Source organism: Felis catus, chromosome B3 (assembly GCF_018350175.1).
Source record: "Felis catus isolate Fca126 chromosome B3, F.catus_Fca126_mat1.0, whole genome shotgun sequence".
Lineage (NCBI taxonomy): Eukaryota > Metazoa > Chordata > Mammalia > Carnivora > Felidae > Felis > Felis catus.
The window spans coordinates 60,071,095-60,096,023 of NC_058373.1; the positions used below are offsets into that span (position 1 = coordinate 60,071,095).

General features: G+C 39.0%; 2 protein-coding genes across 18 annotated transcripts in view; both read right to left on the reverse strand.

Moving 5' to 3' along the window:
• CCNDBP1 (cyclin D1 binding protein 1) overlaps positions 1 to 6,248 on the reverse strand; it is a 38,943-nt gene extending 32,695 nt beyond the window's left edge. For 10 of the 11 annotated variants that reach the window (XM_023255449.2, XM_019832592.3, XM_023255450.2 and 7 more), the window contains exons 1-8: positions 6,048 to 6,247; positions 5,812 to 5,871; positions 5,440 to 5,519; positions 2,761 to 2,842; positions 1,921 to 2,017; positions 1,668 to 1,741; positions 793 to 869; positions 192 to 472 (exon numbers count right to left, since the gene is read on the reverse strand). In XM_023255449.2, coding sequence (XP_023111217.1) covers positions 192 to 472; positions 793 to 869; positions 1,668 to 1,741; positions 1,921 to 2,017; positions 2,761 to 2,842; positions 5,440 to 5,519; positions 5,812 to 5,871; positions 6,048 to 6,156 — 860 coding nt within the window. In that variant the 5' untranslated portion in view covers positions 6,157 to 6,247. Of the gene's footprint in view, positions 1 to 191; positions 473 to 792; positions 870 to 1,667; positions 1,742 to 1,920; positions 2,018 to 2,760; positions 2,843 to 5,439; positions 5,520 to 5,811; positions 5,872 to 6,047 lie in introns of all 11 variants that reach the window. The other variant, XM_019832590.3, reaches the window with a different exon arrangement.
• Positions 6,249 to 6,414: 166 nt separating this feature from the next.
• TMEM62 (transmembrane protein 62) overlaps positions 6,415 to 24,929 on the reverse strand; it is a 33,263-nt gene continuing 14,748 nt past the window's right edge. For 6 of the 7 annotated variants that reach the window (XM_011283044.4, XM_023255454.2, XM_045059460.1 and 3 more), the window contains 7 exons: positions 24,574 to 24,729; positions 21,711 to 21,870; positions 16,415 to 16,528; positions 14,470 to 14,554; positions 12,851 to 12,955; positions 10,756 to 10,874; positions 6,415 to 7,253 (listed from right to left, as the gene is read on the reverse strand). In XM_011283044.4, the coding sequence (XP_011281346.2) occupies positions 6,927 to 7,253; positions 10,756 to 10,874; positions 12,851 to 12,955; positions 14,470 to 14,554; positions 16,415 to 16,528; positions 21,711 to 21,870; positions 24,574 to 24,729 (1,066 nt within the window). In that variant the 3' untranslated portion in view covers positions 6,415 to 6,926. The remainder of the gene's footprint in view (positions 7,254 to 10,755; positions 10,875 to 12,850; positions 12,956 to 14,469; positions 14,555 to 16,414; positions 16,529 to 21,710; positions 21,871 to 24,573; positions 24,730 to 24,929) is intronic. The other variant, XM_045059459.1, reaches the window with a different exon arrangement.

The following is a 24,929-nucleotide window of genomic DNA, read 5'->3' on the forward strand; positions in this document are numbered from 1 at the left end:
CCAATATTGAAAAAAATGTGAGCAGGTGAACATAGATGAAGGATACATGGATGTTCAACGCAATACTTTTATCAACTTTCCTGCAGGTCGAAAATGTTCAAAATAAAAAACTGGGGGAAAAGCTTAAGGTGACTACACAAGCTGAGGTCACATGCTACTGCTCACATGTTTCAAGTGGGGATTCCGCTTACCTAGGGCTGATCTCATCAGAGATATCCACAATGTCGTCCAGTTGGGCCACCTGATCCTTCTTCCCATTCTCTGCCACTGAGATCCGGATTTTCTTCAGGCAGGCTTTTGATGCTCTCACCAGTGCAAGGCATGGGATTATGAGCTCTTGATCCTCCTCTGACCAATATAAGTCCCGATTGTTTGGATACCCCAACCCATCATCCTCTTCATCACCGTGGTTATCAGAGTTGTCCTCAATGTCATTCAGGAGGCCACAGTACGGGTCACATTCTTCCACGGCCTAAGACATGCCATGATATATTTGAATGCCAAAAAAACCCCCAAAAAACAAAAAACCAAGGCTTTTACACTTTCAGCATCATGTCTGAGTTATCCCCAAACCTCAGCCAGCTACTTCACTAATGGCTACAGAGTTCAAGCACCCTGTTCTCACTCCCCTTGCCCAGCAGTAGACAGAGGGGAGTGGCACTAAATCACACACTGGTGTGGGTAGGAGATGGGAGTTGAAAGCCAGGAGTGAAGATGGGACTTATTGAGTTAATGCTCAGGACATTTCCTTTCTTTATAGTTTCATCTATGATCATGGAGTTGTCCCCTCACCTGCTCCATTTCCTCATGCGCATCCTTCACAAAATCCACATTCTTCGTCAGCATTGAAAGGGCTGCAGCTTTGTTATCTACGAGTGAAAAATCAGAAGCACTAGAATTAGAGGAGAAACCCAACAATTCTGTGAAGTCTGCAAAAGGCAACCAATGGTGTTCCCATTTGAGGAGAGTGCCAAGGATAGTCAACAAGAGCAGTGGTTTAATAAAATTTTTCTCATATTCATCCTCTGGGTAACCAGAGGAGTTAAAAAGCTTTTCATCATTCACCACTAGAAGAAATAAAATGGTAACATGATGTTCCTCTTCATGGTCCTCTTGACAAACACTGCTTTTGGCCCAGCTGGCACTACCTCATAGGGGCTTCAGTGTGTCCCATAATACTGCTCCTGGGGCAGGACCAGGAGACAAATCACATCTGTTCAACAAGACACGGCCACAGAAAGAGGGCTAAAAACATATGAGAACTAGGTCGCCTGGGTGGTTTAGTTGGTTAAGTGTCCGGCTTTAGCTCAGGTCATGATCTCATGGTTCGTGGGTTTGAGCCCCATGTCAGGCTCTGTGCTGACAGCTCAGAACCTGGAGCCTGCTTCAGATTCTGTGTCTCCATATCTCTCTGCTCCTTCCTTGCTCACACTGTCTCTTTTTGTCGCAAAAATAAATAAACATTAAAAAAAAATTTTTTAAGTATAAGAGCTAAAAAGACTGGCAAAAAATGTTAATACCTATTTTTTGATGTTACTGATAAACTATATGTATTCCACTAAGTTGTAAGTTAAAATATGCACATGCTACAAAACTACAAACTAGATATGAGAGAACTATCTGCTTTGGCCAGCAGAGTCAAAAGCCCATTTCCCACTCTCACCCACCTCTTGGTATCTGAGGAACCTGCTGGCATGCAGTCCAGACACTGTTGTAGGAAATAAGGTCATTGTTCTCTGAGCTGGGGAAAGGAATCAATAAGGATATATCAATAACCAATGTTCCTCTCTCCTAAAAAAGAATGATCTTGCTCGACATCATTTTCAGCTATTAGTAACTTTGCTGTTGAAATGAGTTTTTTTTCCGCTCCCTGAAGCAAGGAACCCCATTAGCTGATAAACCCAACTGTAGCATCACTACCTCTGAGTTGGAGTCATGAAAAGCGCATCCATAAGTTGAGCCATGCCATCTACGATGTCCAGAGTGGTGCTTCGTACCAGCTTTCTCAGAGTGATTCCTGTAGCCAAACCCAAAGACTAAGCAGCCTGGTCTTCTTTCTGTAAGTCACCATCTGCTTTCTTGAGAGTTTAAGCCCTTCAGAACTTAAAGTAATGTGAGTACCAACACAAAACTCAGGTTTTATGTATTTCCCCATGTCTTTTTCTTGCTCCTCCCACCATTTCTGAGTAGTGCTCTCCTAAAGAGATCTGGAACAAAATACTTCCATGACAGCATGTATCCATTCGTTAAGGTCAACGGTCCCTTGGCAACTGTGGCTGAAACACTTGAAGTTTAAACTATCTCTGAGTAACCCTAAAGATCCATGAGACATGCATTCATTTATAATTTTAGCATGGTTATAATCAAGGCATTACCCTACAGACAGGGCTGGAGGTCACTTAACTTGTAAAGGAGTTCAGAAACAGCGTGTGATGTCATAGGGGTGGAGGAGACCAGGGAGGCCCCTATAGATCCAGCATCTATAGTGGTTATAATGGGTTAGAGGGGGAGGAGCCAGTGAAAACTAAAAACCTTTGAGTCAGGCAAAGCAGGGAAGATGGTAACACAGCACCCATATCTTAGCATAAAGCATTATTTATGGAGGTCACTGATATTATATTATCTTTGAGGGCATTTTATGTGAGCAAGTTACACTACATGCTCAAATTGAAGAAAAGGTAATAGTCTCAGGACAGAAGCTGTCATATTAGCAAAGATCTGCTCTATAAATCAAACATTTATGTGTATACAGTGGCTTACCCTGATTCTTGGGAAGTGAATAATATACTGCAATCATTGCCTTGATGGCAGCACGGACTTGTTCACAGAACCTCTGTGTTTCCTATGAGGCAATGGATCAATTTCAGAATGAAAAAAAAAGAAATGGATTAGATTCATCAGCCCATTTGCTGTAGAAGAGAGCAGACATCTGTACAGCATCATCTATAAACATTTTCTGTAGTCCTATTCTGAGTTAGGCCTTGAACTATTCTCAGCACATAGCAGAGAGGAATTAGCTGGCCCCGTGACTGAGCTGACAACTCAATAAAACATTAAGGAACATCAGGAAAAAGTTATTCCTAATATTCTACATCCCAAGATACTCATGATCTGCTGTGAAGTATTCACCATATCTTGGACCAGGAGTTGGCAACTACGGCCCACGGGCCAAATTAGGCCCACTGACAGTTTTTAGAAATAAAGTGTTACTGGCACACAGCCACACTCATTTACATATTATCTATAACTGTGTTCACATTACAAGGGCAGAGTTAGGTAGCCGGCCTGCAAAGCCTAAAATATTTACTGTTTGGCTTTTTACAGAAAAATCTGCCAACCCTATCTTAGACCATTAACCAGGTGTCTGATCTCTCTCTCTCTCTCACACACACACCTAAAAGAAATTAGCATGGACTCTACAAGGTTGACTATTTTCCTTCTAAGCAGTCACTGGCTTTCTCCTGTCTTCCTCGTCCTCATTTTTCCGCTAAATTCTAAGCCAGTGCTACATAAAATGTGGTCCACTGATTGGGGCCAGTCCATGAATTGTTATCAGTCTGGGATGGTGGGTAAGTACAATGTGTGAGAATAAGTGTTTAAAGCTTTATATTCATCCTCTGGGTAACCAGAGGCAATTGACATTGCTTCAACATCCAAACACATAAAAAACAAAGCCATACTTCTGTAGGAATAACATGTTAAGATCCTAAGGAAGCAATCATGATTCAAACACACATAATTCAAACAAAACCAAATTCTAACTTTTTAACTGTAAGTGAAACCAATGTCGGAGGCATGTACAGAAAAATAGTTCATGCTGCCTCCTCATGGTATCCTATCAACTGTGAATATTAGCAGCGAATCCCAAATATATTTGAAAGAAGAGACAACAGGTAAGGTAATAGTCATACTCCCCTTGAAATAAATACTGACTTCCTTGCACAAAGCTTTTAAAATGCTGTCAAATAATTCATTTCTTATTTTCTCATCATAGATCTCTAGGGCATTTAGGGGGAGAGTTTATCATTGTAGGTGCAGCAAAGGAATATTTTTTCATTTCGAAACATCTGGATATATAGACTGAGAAAGAAAATGAAACTATTATGAAAAACAAATAAGGTAATGAATATGCCATTTTAAAATAACCTGATTCCCAAATTAAGTTTTTCTCATTCTAGAAAAACTGGCAATAAAGCACACCTGGTTATAACACCATGTTTATTTTCATCAGTTTTATAATAAGGGGTTATTAAAAATGCATAAATTCTTGCTCCAGAAATTCCACTTCTGGGATTTTTTTTTTTTTTTTTTTTTGCTGATATACATGCATACACAAAGATTGTATTAGGCAATTTACCACAGCATTGTTTATAATAGTTACAAGTCTAAGCTGGAAACAGCTTAGATGTTCACATAAAGTACCAGTTAAATAAATTATGGTTATAACAACTCTACTGAATACTATGCAGCATTACAAAGAACTGAGCAACTTTATATGTGCTGCTAAGAATCAATGTGAAGGGCACCTGGGTAGCTCAGTCGGCTAAGCGTCCAACTTCCGACCACGGCGAGATCTCACGCTTTGTGAGTTTGAGCCTGCATCAGACGCTGTGCTGATAGCCCAGGGTCTGGAGCTTGCTTTGGAGTCGGTGTTTCTCTCTTTCTTTCTGCCCCTCCCCGGGTTGTGCGCGCGCTCTCTCGCGCTCTCTCTCTCTCTCTCTCTCTCTCAAAAATCAATAAATAAACATTAAAAAAAATCAATTTGCAGGCCATGTTAATTTTTTTTAAAGGAAGGTCCAGAAAAGTGTGTATGGTATCCTAATATTTGTGTAAAAAGAAGCAGGCGTATACGTGTAAGTGTGTACATGCATCAAATACATATGGAACAATACAAAATGAACCGGGGAGGGGGGATATAAACTTTTTAGCACACTTAACTTTGACATCTTCTGAATTTATACTGTTAATATGTTACTGATTAAATATAAAAAGTAATTCAATATAAAAAGAGTACTGTGTAGTATAACAGAAAAGGTGTAGCTTAGACATCAGATAGACCCTAATTTAAATCCTAGCTCCACTGCTTATTTACCTGAGCCTATAAGCCTGCTTACTCAGCTGTCAGATGGGATCATGGATGTGAAAACACCTAGCAAACAGCAAGTGCTTAAAAAAAATATATATATATATATCAGAAAGGAAATAACCAGGATGAACTTCGGATTGAACCAATACCTATTGAGAAGATCTGCCTAGTCCAGGTAAGGAAGGCACTTGGCAATTTGGTCTTCACAACAATCCTGTGAGGTGAGAACTGCCATCTTATTTAACAGGTGTGGAAAATAAATCCCCTGGCTTGAGTGGAAAAGGTGGAAAGAAAATGATTGGATTCCTAATGAATAACGAGGCAGCACAAAAATTCCAAAAAGTAAAGCCCACCTGTGGAGAGGGCAGTGGAAGATGAGAGAAGACTTCGGTCAGAGTCGTAGCTTCCCTTGACACGTTCACAGCTGCCTCATCTGTGGGGTGACAGAGGAGGCTGGAGCCAATATGTTAGTGCCCAAAAGATAAGCCTGCAGCTGCAGCAGGGACTTTGCGGATGATGCGTTTCCTCTCAACCCTTATCGGCTGAGAAGCCTCAAAAACACCTCCCCAAATCTATGTTTTATATTCCAACTTCCGAAGTGCTCAGGATGAGGAAGGTGAGGTATCCCCACCGAGAGGATGCGGCAGGGCAAAAGCGGGAGGGAAAAAGGGCTAGGACACAGGAAGGGATGAAAAATGCAAGTCCCCAACAGGAGAGGCACTCACTGAGTCTCCTCCAAAACGTCTCAGGATTAAACTCCTTGGTGGTCTCCAGGGCTTCGCCGACTAGTGGGTGTGGCACGCGGGCCCGGCGAGGGGCAAAAGGAAGAGCAGAGATAAGCGAGGCCACTCCCGGCCCCCACCTTCTCCGCCCGTGTCCCCGCCCCCGCCGGCGCCACAGTCGGCCGGTTCCCTAACCGAGCCCGCCCCTGCCGTCGCCCGTCCCAAGGGCATCAGCTCACCCCGCACTCCAGGTATCAGCAACCGCAGCTCCTCTGCCAAGTGCCGGATCTGCTCCAAAGGCGGAGCTAGGGTGGGGACCGCCGCTGTAGGCGCGGCTGCGTTCGCCATCTCAGAAGATTGCCTGGAACTTCCAAACAAAGGCGGCCACGGAAGCTGCCGAGCCGCTCTGCTGTGGGCGTTCTACTTCCGGGAGTCACGGACCCGGGTTCGTTTCCGGCAACAACCAACCCACCCCGCCCCCAGAGGCCGGGTCACACCTGTGCTCCTCCCCCAAGGCCCGGCCACGCCTCCTCCTGCCCAGAGGCCGGGCCACACAAACACAAAACTCAGTCGGAGTTCTTACCCATCATTCATTTATTTGATTAGATTGAAAAAAAAAAAAAAAAAGAAAAAACCACCTAAAGAAGCAGAGAGCCCATAACCTCGAGGGAAAAGAAGACTGGGAGCTAGTACCTCAAGGGTAGTCAGGGTAGGGCCCAAGTTCACACTGGTTCCCTGCCCCTAAAGTGGCACCCTTCACAGCTGCGGAGTTCCACACACTGTGCTAGGTACTTTACGTGAAGTAACCGTAAAAAATACAGTGGGCTTCTGATACAACCATTCACACACCCAGCCCCTGCCCTGTGGATCTCCTGATTATGACTTTCTCTTCACAAAAGTAAATCAACTCTTTGCCTTCTTGGAGAAGGAAGGAATCACGGCATTATTTAGAGATTTTTCTGTAGTCCATTCTGCAGGAATCAGTAGTGGGTAATCCTCCCCAACTCCCAGGTGTCCAAGGTGCAGCAACTCCCTGAAGCCTGCCCACCAACACTGGCCTTCCACCTGCTGCTGGGCCAGGGGCCTGGGCTACAGAGGCAGATGGTGAGGCATGGCCTTTAGGAGCTTAAGTGGCTTTTTAACTGTGCTATGAAGGTTCCAAGCTTGGTAGAGTTCAGTGTCCACACACAACGAATGATAACAGGTGTCAACAGTGTCAACCAGGTCCGCAAAGGGGAGAAGAAAAAAGCTAGAGTGCCATATGTCATATGAAGAAAATAGCAGGAATAAATCTGCCAGATGTACAGCAGTAACATAAGTAGGTGAACAGGAATAACCTTCAAGTATTTGCCTTGACGGAGATGGGACCGAAAGTTGTGACCAAAGCACCGCTGCAACAAGCTCCAACACAGGTAAACCATCAAGGGGATGTTAAAAAATGCCAGCTGGAAAGAGAAGCAGAACAGGGTATTATCTTATTAGCAAGACCTTAGGGGGCCAGGTCTCATTAACACATTATTGGTGGCTCCTAACAATACGTTACTCTCTTTCTTGGGGGTTGATTCTCTGATTGTTTATGCTTCAATCACAGTTGCTTATAACACTCAGCAAGAGGTGACTTATAGTTAGTTGTACATTTGCCTGTATCCTTTTGTTCATCTTAAAAGTAGGTATCATTTATGTTGAAGCCCTCAGTAATGTTTAAACTGGAAATGAACTGAGTATATGTACATACGTACACACACACATTCCTTTTTAGCAGAGTGAGGGGGGACGTAGGCATCACTATTTTTTTTAATCTCTTACTTTAGTATTCTTTAAAAAAAATTTTTTTTACATTTATTTATTTTTGAGAGACAGAGTGAGACAAAGTGAGAGTGGGGGGAGGGGCAGAGAGCAGGAGACACAGAATCCGAAGCAGGCTCCAGGCTCTGAGCTGTGGGCAAGAGCCTGATGGGAGGCTCGAACCCACAAACCATGAGATCATGACCTGAGCCTCAGTCGGACACTTAACAGACTGAGCCACCCAGGAGCCTATTCTTTTTTTTTTTTTTTAAAGTAAACTCTGCACCACACATGGTGTTCAAACTCATGACCCCAAGATCAAGAGTTGCATGCTCCACCACCTGAGCCAGTCAGGTTCCCCCATTATCTCTGTATTTTAAAAGTTTATTTATTTATTTGGGGGGGGGGGGGGAGGAGAAGAGGGGATGAGTGGGGAGGGGCAAAGAGCAAGGGAGCGAAAGAATCCCAGGTAGGCTCTGTGCTCTCAGCTCAGAGCCCAACACGGATCTCAATCTCATGAACAGTGAGATCATGACCTGAGCTGAAATCAAGAGTTGGATGCTTAAGCAACCGAGCCACCCAGGCGCCCCATGTATTTTTAATTGAAGTAGCACGCTGAATACTGGAATGCGAATCAGAAGATTTAAGTTATAATTCAAATTTAGCTGCCGTGTGATTCATTCATTCATTCACCAAATAATTACTGTGCTCCCAATACATGGCAGGCACTGTGATAGGCTCTAGGCTGAGGACACAGTGGTGAACAACTTAGAAAGGATGCATCATAGAGCTTACACTCTAACAGAGAGAGAGAGAGACCAAAAAAATAATCATTATAGATTGTGATAAATTCAATGAAGGAAATAACTGGGTCACAAGACAGTAACTGAGAGATGGGTTTGCTGAGGCCTGAAGAACAGGAATGACTCAGGGGAATGAAATGCATTCCAGGCAGAAGACACAAATGTAAACCCCTGAGGTGGGAGAGGTCTTAGCCTATTTAAGGCCCATGAACATGGAACATGATAAGCCGGATGGAAATTAGGGCAGTCAGCGGGACCAAGATCATGTCACGACTCTGCTTAAAGGTCTTTAAGCTCAGGAGTGAGCTGATTAAGCTTTTGAAAGGACAACAGTGGACACTGTGTGGCAAACTGACAGTAGGGAGGCAAAAGCAGCAGTGGGAAGACTAGCCTGAGGATCACTGCAGTAGCCCAGACAAGAAATAATTATGAGTTAGGCTAGTGTGGTGGTAACAGAGATGGAAAGAATTGATGGATTCAAGATATGCATTGGAGGGAGATCAAACAAGGGATTACTTGCTAATGAATCAATACAGCATATTACAAGGAAAGGGAAAAATTAAGGATACATTCTAGAAGAACTAGGTAAATGGTGGAGCCATTTATTGAAATTGGATAGAAATGAGGGAGGAACAGGTTTGGGGTAGAAACTAAAGTTCCTATTAGACATGTAATATTGAGGATGGCTGCTAGAGATTTAAGGAAAGATGTGAAATGGCAGTTGGATATATAGGCACCTGAAGTGCAGAGAACAAGTCAAGGGTAGGGATAACAGGTTTGGGAGCCACAGGCCTAGATGATACATAAAATCCAGTATTAGTGTACTATTTATTAAAATATGAATATAAACACCACCTTTTAGTAAGGCTCAGGTTTTACTTGTTGTAAGAGTACTCCTGAGAGACAGCCTCCTTATGTATTTATGTAATAATACATAAAAGAGAACTGAACCAGACTCGGGACCTATGCACACATAAAATGCTGCTATACCAGCAGCACTTTCAACAATAGCCAAATTATGGAAAGAGCCTAAATGTCCATCAACTGATAAATGGATAAAGAAGGTGTGGTTTATATATACTATGGAATACTACTTGGCAACGAGAAAGAATGAAATGTGGCCATTTGCAGCAACGTGGATGGAACTGGAGGGTATTATGCTAAGTGAAATAAGTCAGTCAGAGAAAGACAGATACCATATGTTTTCACTCATATGTGGATCTTGAGAAACTTAACAGAAGACCATGGGGGAGGGAAAGGGGGAAAAAAAGTTACAGACAGGAAGGGAGGCAAACCATAAGAGACTCTTAAATACTGAGAACGAACTGAGGGTTGATGGGGGGTGGGAGAGAGGAGAAAGTGGGTGACGGGCATTGATGAGGGCACTTGTTGGGATGAGCACTGGGGTTGTATGGAAACCAATTTGACAATAAGTTATATTAAAAAGAATAAATACTTCAACCTAAAAAAATTAAGTAAAATAAAATAAAATAAAATAAAATAAAATAAAATAAAATAAAATAAAATAAAATAAAATAAAATACTGCTATACCAAGAATGTTGTGGTCTTTGGTCAGTGTTTACTAGGCAGAAGTCTTCCCTCTTTGTCTATAATCCTGCTGATTATGCTTTATTGCCCTGTTATGAGGCTGTTAACTCATTTTTAACAATGTTTTTGGATCTCTTCCCAAACATGAGATCATCATTTGAGATTTTAGTACCTTAGTCCCATTAGGTGAGTAAAATAAATAAATAGGTAAATACTTTTCAAACTTATATACAGAGATTTGCTACAGGTCAGTTTTTTTTTTTTTTATTTGTGTGTTTGCTTTAAAGGAATTTTAATCCAAATGTAAACCTAACCTATCAGTGTTTTCCCAAACAAGTATGCTGCTAAGCCATCACTAAAAAGCCTAGGCCTAGTTCTTACCCAGTGCAGCTTCCACGGGATAATTAACTCATTTTGTGTGTGTCTATTTTTCCTTTCTTCCCTCTAAAACATTTTCCTTCTTCATTATCATAATCAATTTTGGTTTACTTATATTTATTCTACTATAAGTCCCATATTTCATTTTTTATCAATGGAAAAACACAGTAAAACAAACTACAAAAACAAAAATCTATTTCACTTTTTATAAACCCTGACTGCAAAATGTATTTTAGATGTTTATTAGAGAGTAGTGGAACAGCGAGCTTAAGAAGCACTCAAAAACAAATAAAACAACAAATATTAAAGATTACCCTGCCAATAAATTAGAAAATATGATCTATAGTGTTTGAGACTGGATTTAATTCAAAACTGTTACGCAATTAGTCCAAAAAGCCAAGATGCTTTAAAATTCCATTTCTGACTTTTTACCTGCAGAATTCCAACTATAAATGTTAGGCTGCCTTGTAGGAAATGTCCATCAACAAAGATCCCAAAGGAAAAGCAGCAACCCAACTTGCCTTCAATGATTTCACCAATAAACCATGGTCCTGAAAGAGGCAATGGACAGGAAAGCAGAAGATTAAATAACTGTGATCATGATTATATACATCACAAGGTGCATTTATGGGAATAATAAGTGTGAGAGTAGTCATCTATAAGCATTGTACTAGTGGGGCGCCTGGGTGGCTCAGTAGGTTAAGCATCCGACTTTGGCTCAGGTCATGATCTCACAGTTTGTGAGTTTGAGCCCCATGTTGGCCTCTGTGCTGACAGCTCAGAGACTGGAGCCTGCTTTGGATTCTGTGTCTCCTCTCTCTGCCCCTCCCCGACTTGTGCTCTGTCTCTCATAAATAAATAAATGTAAAAAAGAAATTTAGAAGCATTGTACCAGCATAGCTTTTTTTCTTTGCTAATCTCTATGTTGTACCCTATGTCCTAGCTAGCCAACCATTTGCTCCTTTGCTCCGTAATTGTCTAATTATAAAATTGTCTGAGTACATGCTGTACCTGAATAGATTCCAGAAACAGATTGGAGTACATTCAGAAACTTTAGAAGATTCTGTTGCAATAGTAACCTAATATAATGCATTACCATTTCCTTTAAGAAGCAAAGATGTATGGAAACTAATTTTCTAGGTAACTACTATTTACTCCTTTAAGCAATAAACTTCAACCACTTTGATCTTTCTAAAATGCACTTCTTCTCTTTTTTATTAATATTAATGAAAGTATTTTGACCTTTACTTGCTGACCCAAGCCATTACTTTGTACATCAACTACACATTCAAGGTTAACATGTACAAAATTTAACTTGCTTTTCATTTAGAATGTCAGAACGACTTTTCTCTCTGCCCTATTATTTACTTCCCCTTCTCAGTGTGTAGGTTTCTGGAACTACTATATTGTCAAGAATGATTAATGGACAGTCAAGACTTCCATTCTCAAAATGCAAATACCATCATTTGCTGGTAATACCAGGGTTCAGCTTTAAAAAGTCATAGGTAATTTTCTCAGATGTATATTATTTAACCTCCAATGGATACAGTCTAAAAAAGTTTTCCCTGCAAGTTTCAACTTTTAAACATGGAGCAAAATTCAGCCCATTTAATGTTTTCTTTTACAGCCAGGAACCAAATCACCTGCTTTACCTTCTAGTGCAAGACAAGTGTCTAAAATAGCTTCAACCTAGCTTAGAACAAGGAAACTGACCTCCAAAGGACCATCTGCCATAGTTTGTTACACAGAATTCTAAAGTGTTATATATTTTTTAATTTAACTACTTTCTGTTCTCTGGTGGGAGTTTACTAGTGAGCAAAGAAAAGTCCTGAGGTGGAATAAAAGCACAAGACTAAGTAACAAGTAGGCTAATCTACTCCTAATTGACTTTTAGTCACTAAGGAACATAAGTAAAAAGCTTTAAAAAGAGATTCACAGTGTTTTCTGTTTCCCTAAGTGGCTAAGTGACTAAATACTGGGTATAATAATATAACAGAAGAACTCGGATATGCCTGAACTCATTGCTCATCTCAGTTTCTTTCTTTTTTGAGCTGAGTGTTTAAGAGCCACACATTACTAAATATTCATTGAACTATATACAACACATTGTGCTTAGCACTGGGCATAGAGCACTGAACAAGACAGATTAAGACCTCAATGGATATTCTAATGAGAGAAGAGATGATTAACTCAGAAGATAATCATTATGATTATCATTATGATGATAATAAAGGGAATAAAAAGTGTGATGAAATAAAGGATAAAACTTTAAGGTAGTCAAAGAAGGTTGCTCTCTACACACTAATTCCTTAACGGTCTTCTCAGCTTAAGTTAACTCGGTGTCAACTAAATGTTCTTTAAACGTGTTAGGAAAGAACTTTATTTCCCAAGACTATGTTCCAGGAAATGATTTATACAGAAACTATGTGCTGTTCATTACGTTCTCAAGAGCCTAAATGACTCTATTGTCAAAATTCTCCATATATGGCAGAATTCTCCACAATCTCAAGTTTCCTAATTGACTTACCCAGTGCTGTATATAGGGTTAGCAACAACACAGAATAGTAGAAGATGTTTAGTTTGCTCAAGACGTGGAGGGAAAATGAGGCCAAATTTATAAATCCTGGAGACCCTAAACAGAATAAATTTGAAAAACCCCGTAAGCACACATACAGTTCATTTTCTAGAAGACTTCCATGGACTATTATACATTCAGCAAATCTTTTGTTATATGGTAACTATACAGATGATGCCACTTTAAATTCAGAAGTTGGCGGGAATTCTGATAAGCCAGTTCACTTAGAATTGTAGAACATAGGAAGTTCAAAGCAGTGGTATAGCTGTGAGACACACATGTGCACACACGCACACATATGCATGTGCACATACTTTTTTCCATGATTAAACATATAGGTTTGAAATACAGTGCTATGCTCAAAGTATGACAAGTCTCTGTTTTCTGTGGGATTTAGTACCCAAATGTACACACTTCCAAATGATATATGAAAAGATGTCAAAACTATATCAAAGAAATATCAAAATTTCTCCAGTCTAATATTAAGTATGAATATCTAATACTCCTCTCCCATATGTAACACAGCTCTTAACTCACAGCTATCCTCTTACTCCATTTGAAAGAGATCTCTAAAGCTCTTCAAATTAACTTCTCTTAAAATATAGTGCCAAAAGTGCCAAGTGTTTGGGCTTCACACAGAGAAGTCTGTGGCCACAGACTAAAGGACCACAGATCCTCAAGGGAGGAGAAAGCGTATATACATTTGCAGTGGTTACATAAGCAAGGTGACTGACCAACTACAGCATTAATTTTCAGGAAGGACGATAGGGATTCAAAGAAACAAGAGTTCATTAGGATCTGGAATGGAGAAAATTGTATGAAAAAGAGGGTTTGAGGTGAGCCCTAAAGGAAGCTAAGATTTAGATAAATTTAGAAAAATGAATTAGAGATAATAGCCTAGGCAAAAGCCCAGAAGGAGAAATGAATATGGTGTATGTAGAGAACAGTGAAAAATTATCCAGGCTAAAATATAGGTAACTGGTTGAAGATATGGCTAATTAGATAGGACCTGACTGTGAAGGATCTTCAATATTTGGCAGAGATGTGTGCTCATTTTGAGCTATATTGTGATATCTACCCCCCCCCCACCCTGATTCTGGTTGAGCTTTCATATTATTGCAATGTAGCACCAAAAACCTGAATTTTTTAAAAAAGATCAAGTAGTGTGGAAAACGTGTAAGTTTGAAGACTGCACCTCACAGAGCTCAGGCAAAGACAATTTATGTAGGTATTTATATTGGTGGTGGTGAGCACATTATATGACACTTTAAAATGAAGTCTCCTGGGGCGCCTGGGTGGCTCCGTTGGTTAAGCGTCCCACTTCAGCTCAGGTCATGATCTCACGGTCCGTGGGTTCGAGCCCCGCGTCGGGCTCTGGGCTGACAGCTCAGAGCCTGGAGCCTGCTTCGGATTCTGTGTCTCCCTCTCTTTCTGACCCTCCCCCATTCATGCTCTGTCTCTCTCTGTCTCAAAAATAAATAAACATTAAAAAAATTTTTTTTGAAATAAAAAAAATAAAAAAATAAAAAAATAAAATGAAGTCTCCTAAGAATAAAAGGAACCATGACTACCTTTATGCTCTGGATATCCTTGACACCTAAAAGTAATGAGAATGGTGAGCTGGACCAACACAATCATCACAAAAAGGACCCGGGCCTGCAGAGAAATCAACGTTAATGTGAAACAGATACAGAGGTGCAACTTCATTTAAGGTTTTTAAAATGGCCTCATTAACAAAAGTGGAAATGACATCACTACCAGAAATAACTATATAAGAAAAATATACGACCAAAGAGAATCAAAACAACTGATCCATCAAAAAAGAAAATTATAGATTGCCTTGGCATTACTCTTTCAGAATTTGGATAGTTAGACCCATATTGAAACATGGTAGTTTTATAGTTATGCGAAGTGATCAAATTAAAACAGTCCACCTTCACTGTACCAGAAGTACAATATGTCTTATAAGAATAAAGAAAAACAGTGCACAGTGCACTGCAGGCTGAGTGAACTGAGACTGCAGTTTCTTTAGCTTTCTCCAACAAGACAGCATTCACTTGGAGATTAACTCACAGTGAAGAGACATAATCTAGGTTCTTGTTTCTCAAAGTATGGTGGACCCCAGATCATCACTGGGATCCCCCTGTGCCTGTTGGCAGTGCAGAATCTCAGGCACTAACTCAGCCCTACTAAATCAGAACCTGTCTCTTACTCATGTTCCCTGGTGATTCAGAAGTACATCAAAGTTTTCAAAGCTGGATCTAGGTGACTATTAAAGATCCCCAAAGAAAAATAAATGACACACAAAAAACTTGTAAAAATGAGATACAAATGCTAATTAGTCATATTTCTAAAAAGCTTAATCACACAAGTAATAAAGTAAATTAAAATAATAATAAATTTACATTGTAAGTCTGTGAAGATATATAGTAAAGCTATATATGTCTGGAAGGTGAAATTAAAAGAGGCTTGAATTTTCTTCTCAACACTGTAGAGTGTGTCTTTTGTTGTGTTTTTTGTCAGTACCTGGGACAGGTCAGATCTGAGGGAAAAAGAGGATACATTGCCAAGCTTCTCTGGAAGATAATTTAACAGTGCATATGAAAAACATTTTTTTTTAATTTTTTAAGACTATTTTAAAAATACCCTTTTATTCATCCAAGAAATATTTATCTGGGGGCCTACCCTGTGTTAGGCATCAGACAAAGACCCCTGCCCTCATGGAGATTATATTTTAATGAGGGAAGATAGATGAAAAATGATGAATTTAATAAATAATTTGTGTAATTATATAAGAAAGTATAAAGAGTAATGTGTCCACTCTTTTATCCAACAATTCACTTCTAGGAATTTATCCCAAAAAACTAATATAGTTTTTAGTTGCAAGCAGCATTTATATAGTAGAGGGAAATATTGGAACCAAATGTCCAACAAGAGGTAAATGGCTAAGTAAAGGTATATTTATGACAAAAAAACATCATGTTATAAAATGTAAGTTGATGTCAGGAAATAGTCATAACAAATTCCTTAGTGGAAAAAAATTAGCAAAAGAGGATAGAAATTACCTTTTTATATTAAAGACTCATATACAAAATTTATATGAGAAAAAAATAGAGTATCATAATGACAAATACAATGGCTATAATAGGTAGTATGATGAGTAATGTGGGCTGATTTTACTTTATTTCTAAATTTTCCAAGTTTTCTACATTAAGCATATATTATTTATGTAGAAATAAATATCATTTTTAAAAGATCCTTAATCCAATTTTATGCAGTTCCTGTAGTTCCCTTAGTTATCCTGGTTTTATGGTAGTGGTTAGAACCAGGTTCCCAAACAGGTATTAGTTGTCAATGCCTCTGCTTCTTTTAATTCAAATCAACTTTAAAGAATTTTATTCTTCTAGACAAACAACTTAGTTTTATTGATCCATCTTTCTCATTACATGATTATATGACGACTTTGGACCTACCACTAGATTGGACCGAATCTAATCTCAAGTTGAATTTACTTACCACGATGCCATGGTCAGTAAGGAGAATAAATGATGCCAGGGGATCAAATCTGAGATGAATATCCTCTTGAAGAGAAAATATGTGGTGAACACTCTTACTTCTTCCAGCAGAATCCTAGTTATAAGGACAGCAGAGAAGTGACTCTTAGGCACATTTAAATATGTATAATGTTCCAAGATTAAGTTTCCAGTAACTTTTGTCAGTTATCTCTGACAAAGCTACATATTTTCATTTATTTTTGCTTCTTCCTATAATCGCTTTAAATATAACTTCTTTTAATGCCTGTAATTCTAGATTTAAATTGGGAGTATCAGCATGTACTCACAATGTATTTTCTCTTGAAGAAAAATATGTATTTTCCCTCTGCTCACTGAAAAGTCCTAAAAATAGTAACAACCCCAAAGCAACAATCTAGCTGAATTAGTGCCCAGATTGTAGTCTCAAAAATAAAATTTCTCACTACAAGGAAATAGTTTATTCCAGTTCTTTTTCTTTTATTTTTTAAGTTTATTTATTTAGTGTGTGTGTGTGTGTGTATGTGACATTGGGAGTGCTGGAGAGTGGCAGAGAGAGAGAGGGAGAGAGAATCCCAAGCAGGCTCCTCCCTGTCAGCATAGAGCCAGATGCAGGGCTCCAACCGCCAAACAGTGAGATCATGACCTGAGCCAAAACCAGGAGTGGAATGCTTCACTGAATGAGCCAACCAGGCACCTCTGATTCCAGTCCTCAAACAAGAAATACACAGGAAGAGTTTAGAATATCTTCATGCCAGAGAGTAAGAAAACTAACAAAGACTACTAGGATTTTATCAAAGGACTTAGTGGTCAACCTGGAGAGGCTCCCACTAACCAAAGGTGGAATAATTTGAGCATTAACAAGAATAAATGCAATGGATTGAAACATACCAGATATATATAAATATATATATTTTTTTAACCTTGAATTCATAATGATGCTGAATGTAAAAGATACTTTTGGTTGCCTTTGGAAGATGCTAGAAAAGCAACTCATTACCTTTAAAACTGGTTTAGAAAAGGGAGGGTGGGGGGAAGAATTTAGAATGTAACCCACCTCTCCCGTATGGACTTCTAGATCTTTTCTTTAGGGAACCATTCAAATTAATACTAATTTTACAAGGAGTGACAATTTGAATACCACCATTTTATAACTCTAATGAAATAATGGGTCTACATTTCATCTAGACCAAGGCCATCAACAGCTGCTAGAAATCCTTCAGTGAAAAGCTGATTAGGTACTTCATAATGAGTGGAGGGAGAAGCCAGCAGTGTGCTCAAGCTGGCTTGACAGGCTCACAAAAGCCAACTGTTAAATTTTCAGGAAATTTGCAGGCCAGGTGACATGTTAGTAGCTGAAAACCAGCTATGGTAAAAATATTTATACTATGGAAATTGGAATAAATCAGAGAAATATTACAAATCAGGGTTCCTCCTTCATACCTGCCCCAGGCTGGTTGTTAGTTATTTATCCACATAACAGTTGCTGGATAAAGTTAACAACACCTGAATAAAATGGCCAATCTTAACAATACTAAAAGAGAGAAACCAGGTCTCATAGGCTTCTGATAAAAGCATAAAACGTCAGGGGTGCCTGGGTGGCTCTGTTGGTTAAGCATCCAACTTCCACTCAGTTCATGATCTCCCGGCCTGCAAGTTTGAGTCCTGTGTTGGGTTCTGTGCTGACAGCTCAGAGCCTAGAGCCTGCTCTGGATTTTGTGTCTCCCTCTCTCTGCCCCACCCCCATTTGCGAGCGTGCACATTCTCTCTCTCTCTCTCTCTCTCTCTCTCAAAAACAAATAAACGTTAAAAAAAACTTTTTTAAAAAAGCATAAAACACCAAATGAAGTATTCCTGCCATAAAACAGACTCAAATGTGATCAACCCCTAAATCTAACTACCAGTTATAGAAACGAGAGGGGATGGAGGAACATGCTAAATGATACATGAATGTAAACAGCCAAAATCTAGAATAGAGGAAACTACAGGATAGAAGATCCAGTTTCCAAAGCAAAGAAATTGTAAGGAAAAATAAAAAATAACAAGGAGATAAGAGAGGGGAACCTGTAGATGAAAAAAGAACTGAAGAGACAAATCAGCTAAATTCAGGATTTGAGCCTTGTCTAAATTCTGATTTGAACCAACCAAATACAATATATATATTCACATATATATGATTAATTGGGAAAACTGAACACAGGCTGGATAGTTCGATATTAAGGAATTACTATAGATTTTTCAGGTGTATTATGGTATCATGGTTACATTAAAAAATAATTCTTATCTTTTAGGGACACATGCTGTCATGTTACAGATAGAATACTATCATGGTGTAGGGAGGAGTAAAGTAGGTGGGGTATAGATGAAATAAGATTGGTCATGAGTTGATAACTGTTGAAGTCAGCTAATGGATACATGGGAATTCATTATAGTATTATCTCTTGCATATATTTAAAAATTTTCCCATCATAAAAAAGTTTTAAAATAGCAAAAAGAACTTGCACTCATGTTTATCAAACTTTTATTGCTCAAAATGTTCTTATTTTAAGTTATAAGTTGTTTTAAAGCCCAAGTTTTATTTAATTTAGAGATTTCTGGAGTCTATTCTTTCAGTTGGCAAAGTAGGCACAATAATCTAAACTTCTGACTCTCAAACTTTAGTGCACATTGGAATCACCTGGATGGACTGTTGAAACAGATTATTGGGTCCCATGTCCAGAATTTGATTCAGAGGTTTGGTATGGGACATGAGAGTTTTTTCTTTTCTTTTCTTTTTTTTTTTTTTTTAATTTTTCACATTTACTTATTTTTGAGAGAGAGAGACAGAGTGCAAGCAGGGGAGGGGCAGAGAGAGAGGGAGACACAGAATCTGAAGCAGGCTCCAAGCTCTGAGTTGTCAGCACAGAGCATGACACAGGCTGAACCCACAAACCGTGAGATCATGACCTGAGCTGAAGTCAGACGTTTAACCAACTGAGCCACCCAGGCGCCCAGGGAGTTACATTTCTAACAAGTTCCTAGGTGGTGCTGATGCTACTAATTCAGGAACCACACTAAGAAGTGATCTAAAGGTCTAATCGCTACTAGGCTAATCTTTTAACTAATCTATAACAGATCAGTGGTTTCCTGGAAATGAGGGTAGAAGGAAGACAGCTGCAAAAGAACACAAGAAAACTTCTGAGGGTGATATATTGTATTGATTGTAGTAATGGTCAAGGAAGTCACCAAATTATACTCTTTAAATATATAGAGTTTTTTTGTAATGAATTATACCTCAATAATATAAGAAATGTTAAAGATATAAAATGTATATTTAATTTCATATTTTTACTAAGGATTTAACTAAGCAGCCAGAAATGTTTCAGGGAACATGAGCTATGTTTTTTTTCCTCAAAAAACTATAGAAGCTGGGGTTCTGAGGCAATCCAAGGATTAGGGGATTCTTCACTCCTACACTGAGGTCTTCTATGGCCACTCCTACTTCTCTTGCCTAATTGTAAAGACAGGGAATAATTTATTCTAGGTACACTTGAACCTTCAGGTTTTCTTTAAATGATCCAGCTTCTAGTAGGAAGGACATTAAGAGTTCATCCCAGGAGCACCTAGATGGCTCAGTCAGTTAAGCATCTGACTCTTGATTTCAGCTCAGGTCATGATATCACAATTCGTGAGATGGAGCCCTGTGCCCAGCTACATGCTGACAGTGCTGAACCTGCTTGGGGTTTTCTCTCTCTGCCCTTCCCCTGCTCGCTTGCGCTCTCTCTCTCTCTCTCAAAATAAATTTTTCAAAAACTCAAAAAAAAAAAAAAAAAAAAAGAGTTCATCCCAGCCATCAGTCCCTTCCACATTCTCCCTATGAGTTTCTTCTTCCTCCTAAGCACAACACTTCAAAGATGGGTGGCATTGCAAAGTGCCTTTTCTTGTTTTACTCCTCTATGAATTGGGGGTAAAACTACCCACCATATAGGATTGCTATATGGATTAAGTAAAAAACTCCAAGTGTCCAGCATCTCCTTAAAAGAGCTCAGTAAATAGCTCCTCCCTATTCAAAATCCTTTTCTGCTACACACACAAAAGATAATGAAAAGGGGAGCCTGGGTAGCTCAGTCAGTTAAGCATCTGATTTCGGCTCAGATCAATGATCTCACAGTTTGTGAATTTGAGACCTGCATTGGGCTCTGTGCTGACAGCTCAGAGCCTAGAGCCTGCTCAGATTCTGTGTCTCCCTCTCTCTGTGCCGCTCCACTCTCAAAAATAAGTAAGCGTTAAAAAATTTTTTTAAAAAGATAATGAAATTACATGTGTTTCCTGAAGGATTACATGGTAATCTTCAAACTAAGACTTAACATTAGAGATGAAATAGTTAAAAACTGTCATCAAATCATGAAATTGTAGGATTTTTTTTCAGACACTAATTCCTAAGCATAGTCTATCCCCTCAAGAATTTCACAGTGTTGGGGCGCCTGGGTGGCTCAATCGGTTAAGCCTCCGACTTCAGCTCAGGTCACGATCTCACGGTCCGTGAGTTCAAGCCCCGCGTCGGGCTCTGAGCTGATGGCTCAGAGCCTGGAGCCTGCTTCCGATTCTGTGTCTCCCTCTCTCTCTGCCCCTTCCCCGTTCATGCTCTGTCTCTGTCTGTCTCAAAAATAAATAAACGTTAAAAAAAATTAAAAAAAAAAAAAAGAATTTCACAGTGTTGATGAAAGTGATCTTTTTTTGGTAATTGTGACCACTTCCTACTCTGGCAGGTGCTGGTGAATTAAATGCCCCCTAGCTGAATTGGAATAGACATAGGCAGACTGTTACTACATATACTATCAGTGTATACTCCCCAAATAAACAAAAAAATTCTCTGATGCCTTGAAAATCCTCTATCCTAGAGCTTTCAAAACAGTGACAAATTTTCCTGTACTTGGAGACAGAAAGCAAATGCATGGATACATAAATCCGTGTTTTCCGACTTACTCTATTACTTTGGGTATGTTGGGGAATTTGCTCCCATTACCAAAAGACTCTGGCCAAAGTTGAAAAGAATGGTTTCCTGTGGTTCAGAAATGGGGAGACTATGGCCAGGAGTTGCACATTGATGAGTCCATTTTTTTGTCTAACAGAATTATTCCTGAGTGCCCATTTTCAGAATACACTAAATCTAGTGTATTCAAATTTTTAATTAACTTAGTTTCATCTCTATCTATTGACTGGGGGAAAAAAAAACCCACATCAGAGTTTAGTGTGGTTGCAGCCAAATAATTTATATAGTAAGTTGAAAATTACTAACTTACCTGGACAATTACTTCTATGTTATGTGTCCCATTACTGTAGTTTCTTGGGTTCCACTTCAGTATGAAAATAGGACCAGACAAATGAATAGCTTGCCCTAAATGAATTCCATCAATCTTAACTGTGACAGAAGTAATGGAGGATAAGGAAAAGGCCAAGACTCTAAAATGAGAAAATACATAAGTATGTGGTTTTAGAGACTTATCACTATACTTAGAAAGGAGAATAACCCTATTATAACCTGAAATTATATAAATGTAGGCAGAACCATCACACTGTATAACCATTCATATGACTGATAGTCCCAAGATCTAGTGGCTTTCTGAATCATGGCTCCTGGAGTTGTATAACTAAGCAAACCTGAGTTGGTGAGAAGCTAGAAACTATTCTTGTATTTTTTAGAAAGGAAAATCAATTTTCTTTTGACAAATAAATCTGCAGTAGATCCCAAGTTCTTTCTGAATGAACTGCTTGAAGTCCTGGTTTTTCATATAGGAAAAGAATATTGGTTAGACATCTCAATTTGTTAATCTAATGTTAATCCTACATCCACTCATTTGATTCCCAGTGTTATCTGCCCAAAGGAAACAATGTCATAAACAGAGCTAAGGCTACCAGGCCCTTTAGACATCTGATGTCTAAATCAGATGTCCAACTCCTATCCAAAAAACCTGACTGAGAGATATAAATTTCACTTCACTACTGACCAAAAATCAATCTATCAATCAGCTTGATACCATTTTTTCCAGATTAATTAGTACATCTTTTAAAAGTACAATATCCAAAAATGATAAGAGTGCTGTGAAACTGGAACTCATATTGCCTGGTAACATTATAAATTAGTATCTGTTTTAAAAAGTAATTGGGTACCTTATGCACTGCTGGTGGGAATGTAAAATGGTACAGCCGCTATGGAAAACTGTATGGTGGTTCCTCAAAAAATTAAACATATAATTACCATGAGATCCAGCAATTCCATGTCTAGATATATTCCCAAAAGAAATGAAAGCAGGGATTTGACAGAGTATAGCCCTGTTCATAGTAGCATTATTCACAACAGGCAAAAGGTGAAAGCATAAGTGTCTATCAACAGATGAATAAACAAAATGTGATATATACACACAATGGAATATTAGCCTTAAAAAGCAAAAAAAATTCTGACACACTCTACAAGAGGGAGGAACCCTTAGGGCATTATGTTAAAGAAGCCAGTCACAAAAGGACAAATACTGTATGAGTCCCCTTAAATGAGGTTCCTAGAGTTGTCAAATTCATAGAGACAGACAGTAGAACGGTGACTTCCACGAGCTGGGGAAAGAGGGAAATCGGGAGTTATTGCTAGATGGGTACAGAGTTTCAGTTTTGGAAGATAAAAGTTCTGATGATGAATGGTGGTGATAGTTGTACAATATCAATGTACTTAATGCCATTGAACTGTATACCTAAAAACCAGTAAAATGGTAAATTTTATGTTACATATATTTTGCTGCATTTTTTAAAAAAGAATAATGATTTTAGTTGTCAAAAAAAAAAAAAGTAATCGAATAGTGTTTATCAACAGTCTTAAGGGAATTCATATTTTCACCTAGAATTCCACTTCTAGAACTTTAGCTAAAGAAATTATTCAAATGAGTGTTGCCTGGGTGCCTCAGTTAAGTGTCTGAATCTTGGTTTCAGTTCAGGTCATGATCTCATGGTTCATGAGTTCAAACCCTGTGTCGGGGTCTGTGTTGACAGCATGGAGCCTGTTTGGGATTCTCTCTCTCCGTCTCTCTCTCTGCCCCTCCCCTGCTTCCATGCCTTCTTGCGCACGCGCACGCTCTCTCTCTCTCTCTCTCTGTCTCTCAAAAATAAACAAATAGGGGCGCCTGCGTGGCTCAGTCGGTTGAGCGACCGACTTCGGCTCAGGTCATGATCTCATGGTTTGTGAGTTCGAGCCCTGCGTCGGGCTCTGTGCTGCCAGCTCAGAGCCTGGAGCCTGCTTCTGATTCCGTGTCTCCCTCTCTCTCTGACCCTCCCCCACTCATGCTCTGACTCTCCCTGCCTCAGAAGTAAATAAACATTAAAAAAAATAATAAAAATTAAAAAAAATAAACATTAAAAAAAAGAAATTATTCAAATGAAGAAAAGAACCTACAGACATCAGATGCTCATTCCAAAATTAGAAAAAAACATAAAGGTTCATCAATAAGAGAGGAAAATGGTTAGATAAATTGTGGTACATTCTCTCTCTTGAAAGAAAAAAAGTAGGAATTAGAATAGACTGTGCCCTACTATTACAATGATGGAAAAACATGCCTCGAAGAACATGCCTGAGAAGAACTCAGAAATGTTAATAACAGCTCTATTTGGAGGGAAGGGGAGGGAAATATGATTACAGCAATGTAAAATGCGAAAATGAAATACACAAAAATTATAGTGGTAGGATTGTGGGTTTCTGGATTTTTTAAAAACTTTCAGCAGCTTAGGGGCATCTGGGTGGCTAGGTTGGTTACGGGTCCAACTCTTGATTTTGGCTCAGGTCATGATCTCATGGTTCATGGGTTCAAGCCCCGCATCGGGCTCTGCCGCATGGAGCCTGCCTGAGGTTCTGTCTCCCTCTCTCTTTCTGCCCCTTTCCCACTTGCTTTCTATCTCTCAAAATAAATAAAAGTAAACTTAAAAATTTTTTTTCAGCAGCTTCAAAAATTATATATATTTTAACTGAATGGGAATTAAACAGTAAACATTTTCTTTATAAAATGTTTACACTGTTGAGAAAAATAAAATGGGGCATCTCAGAGCTTTTACATAGGATTATAGTTGCACTCACTTATTCTCCATTAATATCAAACTGAAAGTAAATTCTGAAAAATTGCTACATACCTGATGTGTGTTGAGTGAAGGAGTCTTTCTAGTGGTTCATGTGTAGCACAACTATATAGGAGTGACTTAGGATTAGTGATAAGAACCACAGGCCAGTCGCCAAAGATCAAATCTGCAAAGCTAAAGAGGTCATGATCAAAGGCAAAGATCCGGTACCTAGAGACCAGAAGACAAAAAGTAATTTAGTCACTTCATATTACAAGAGGGCATGAAGGTTATACACAAAACAAATGTAAAAATATAAAACTATACTTTGAGATCATGAATTTGAATGCAAAGTAAATTAACACTGTGTTTCTGTCCTTCTTCCCTTGCCCTGACCACTTTATACTTCATATTAGTCACAAATGGGATCT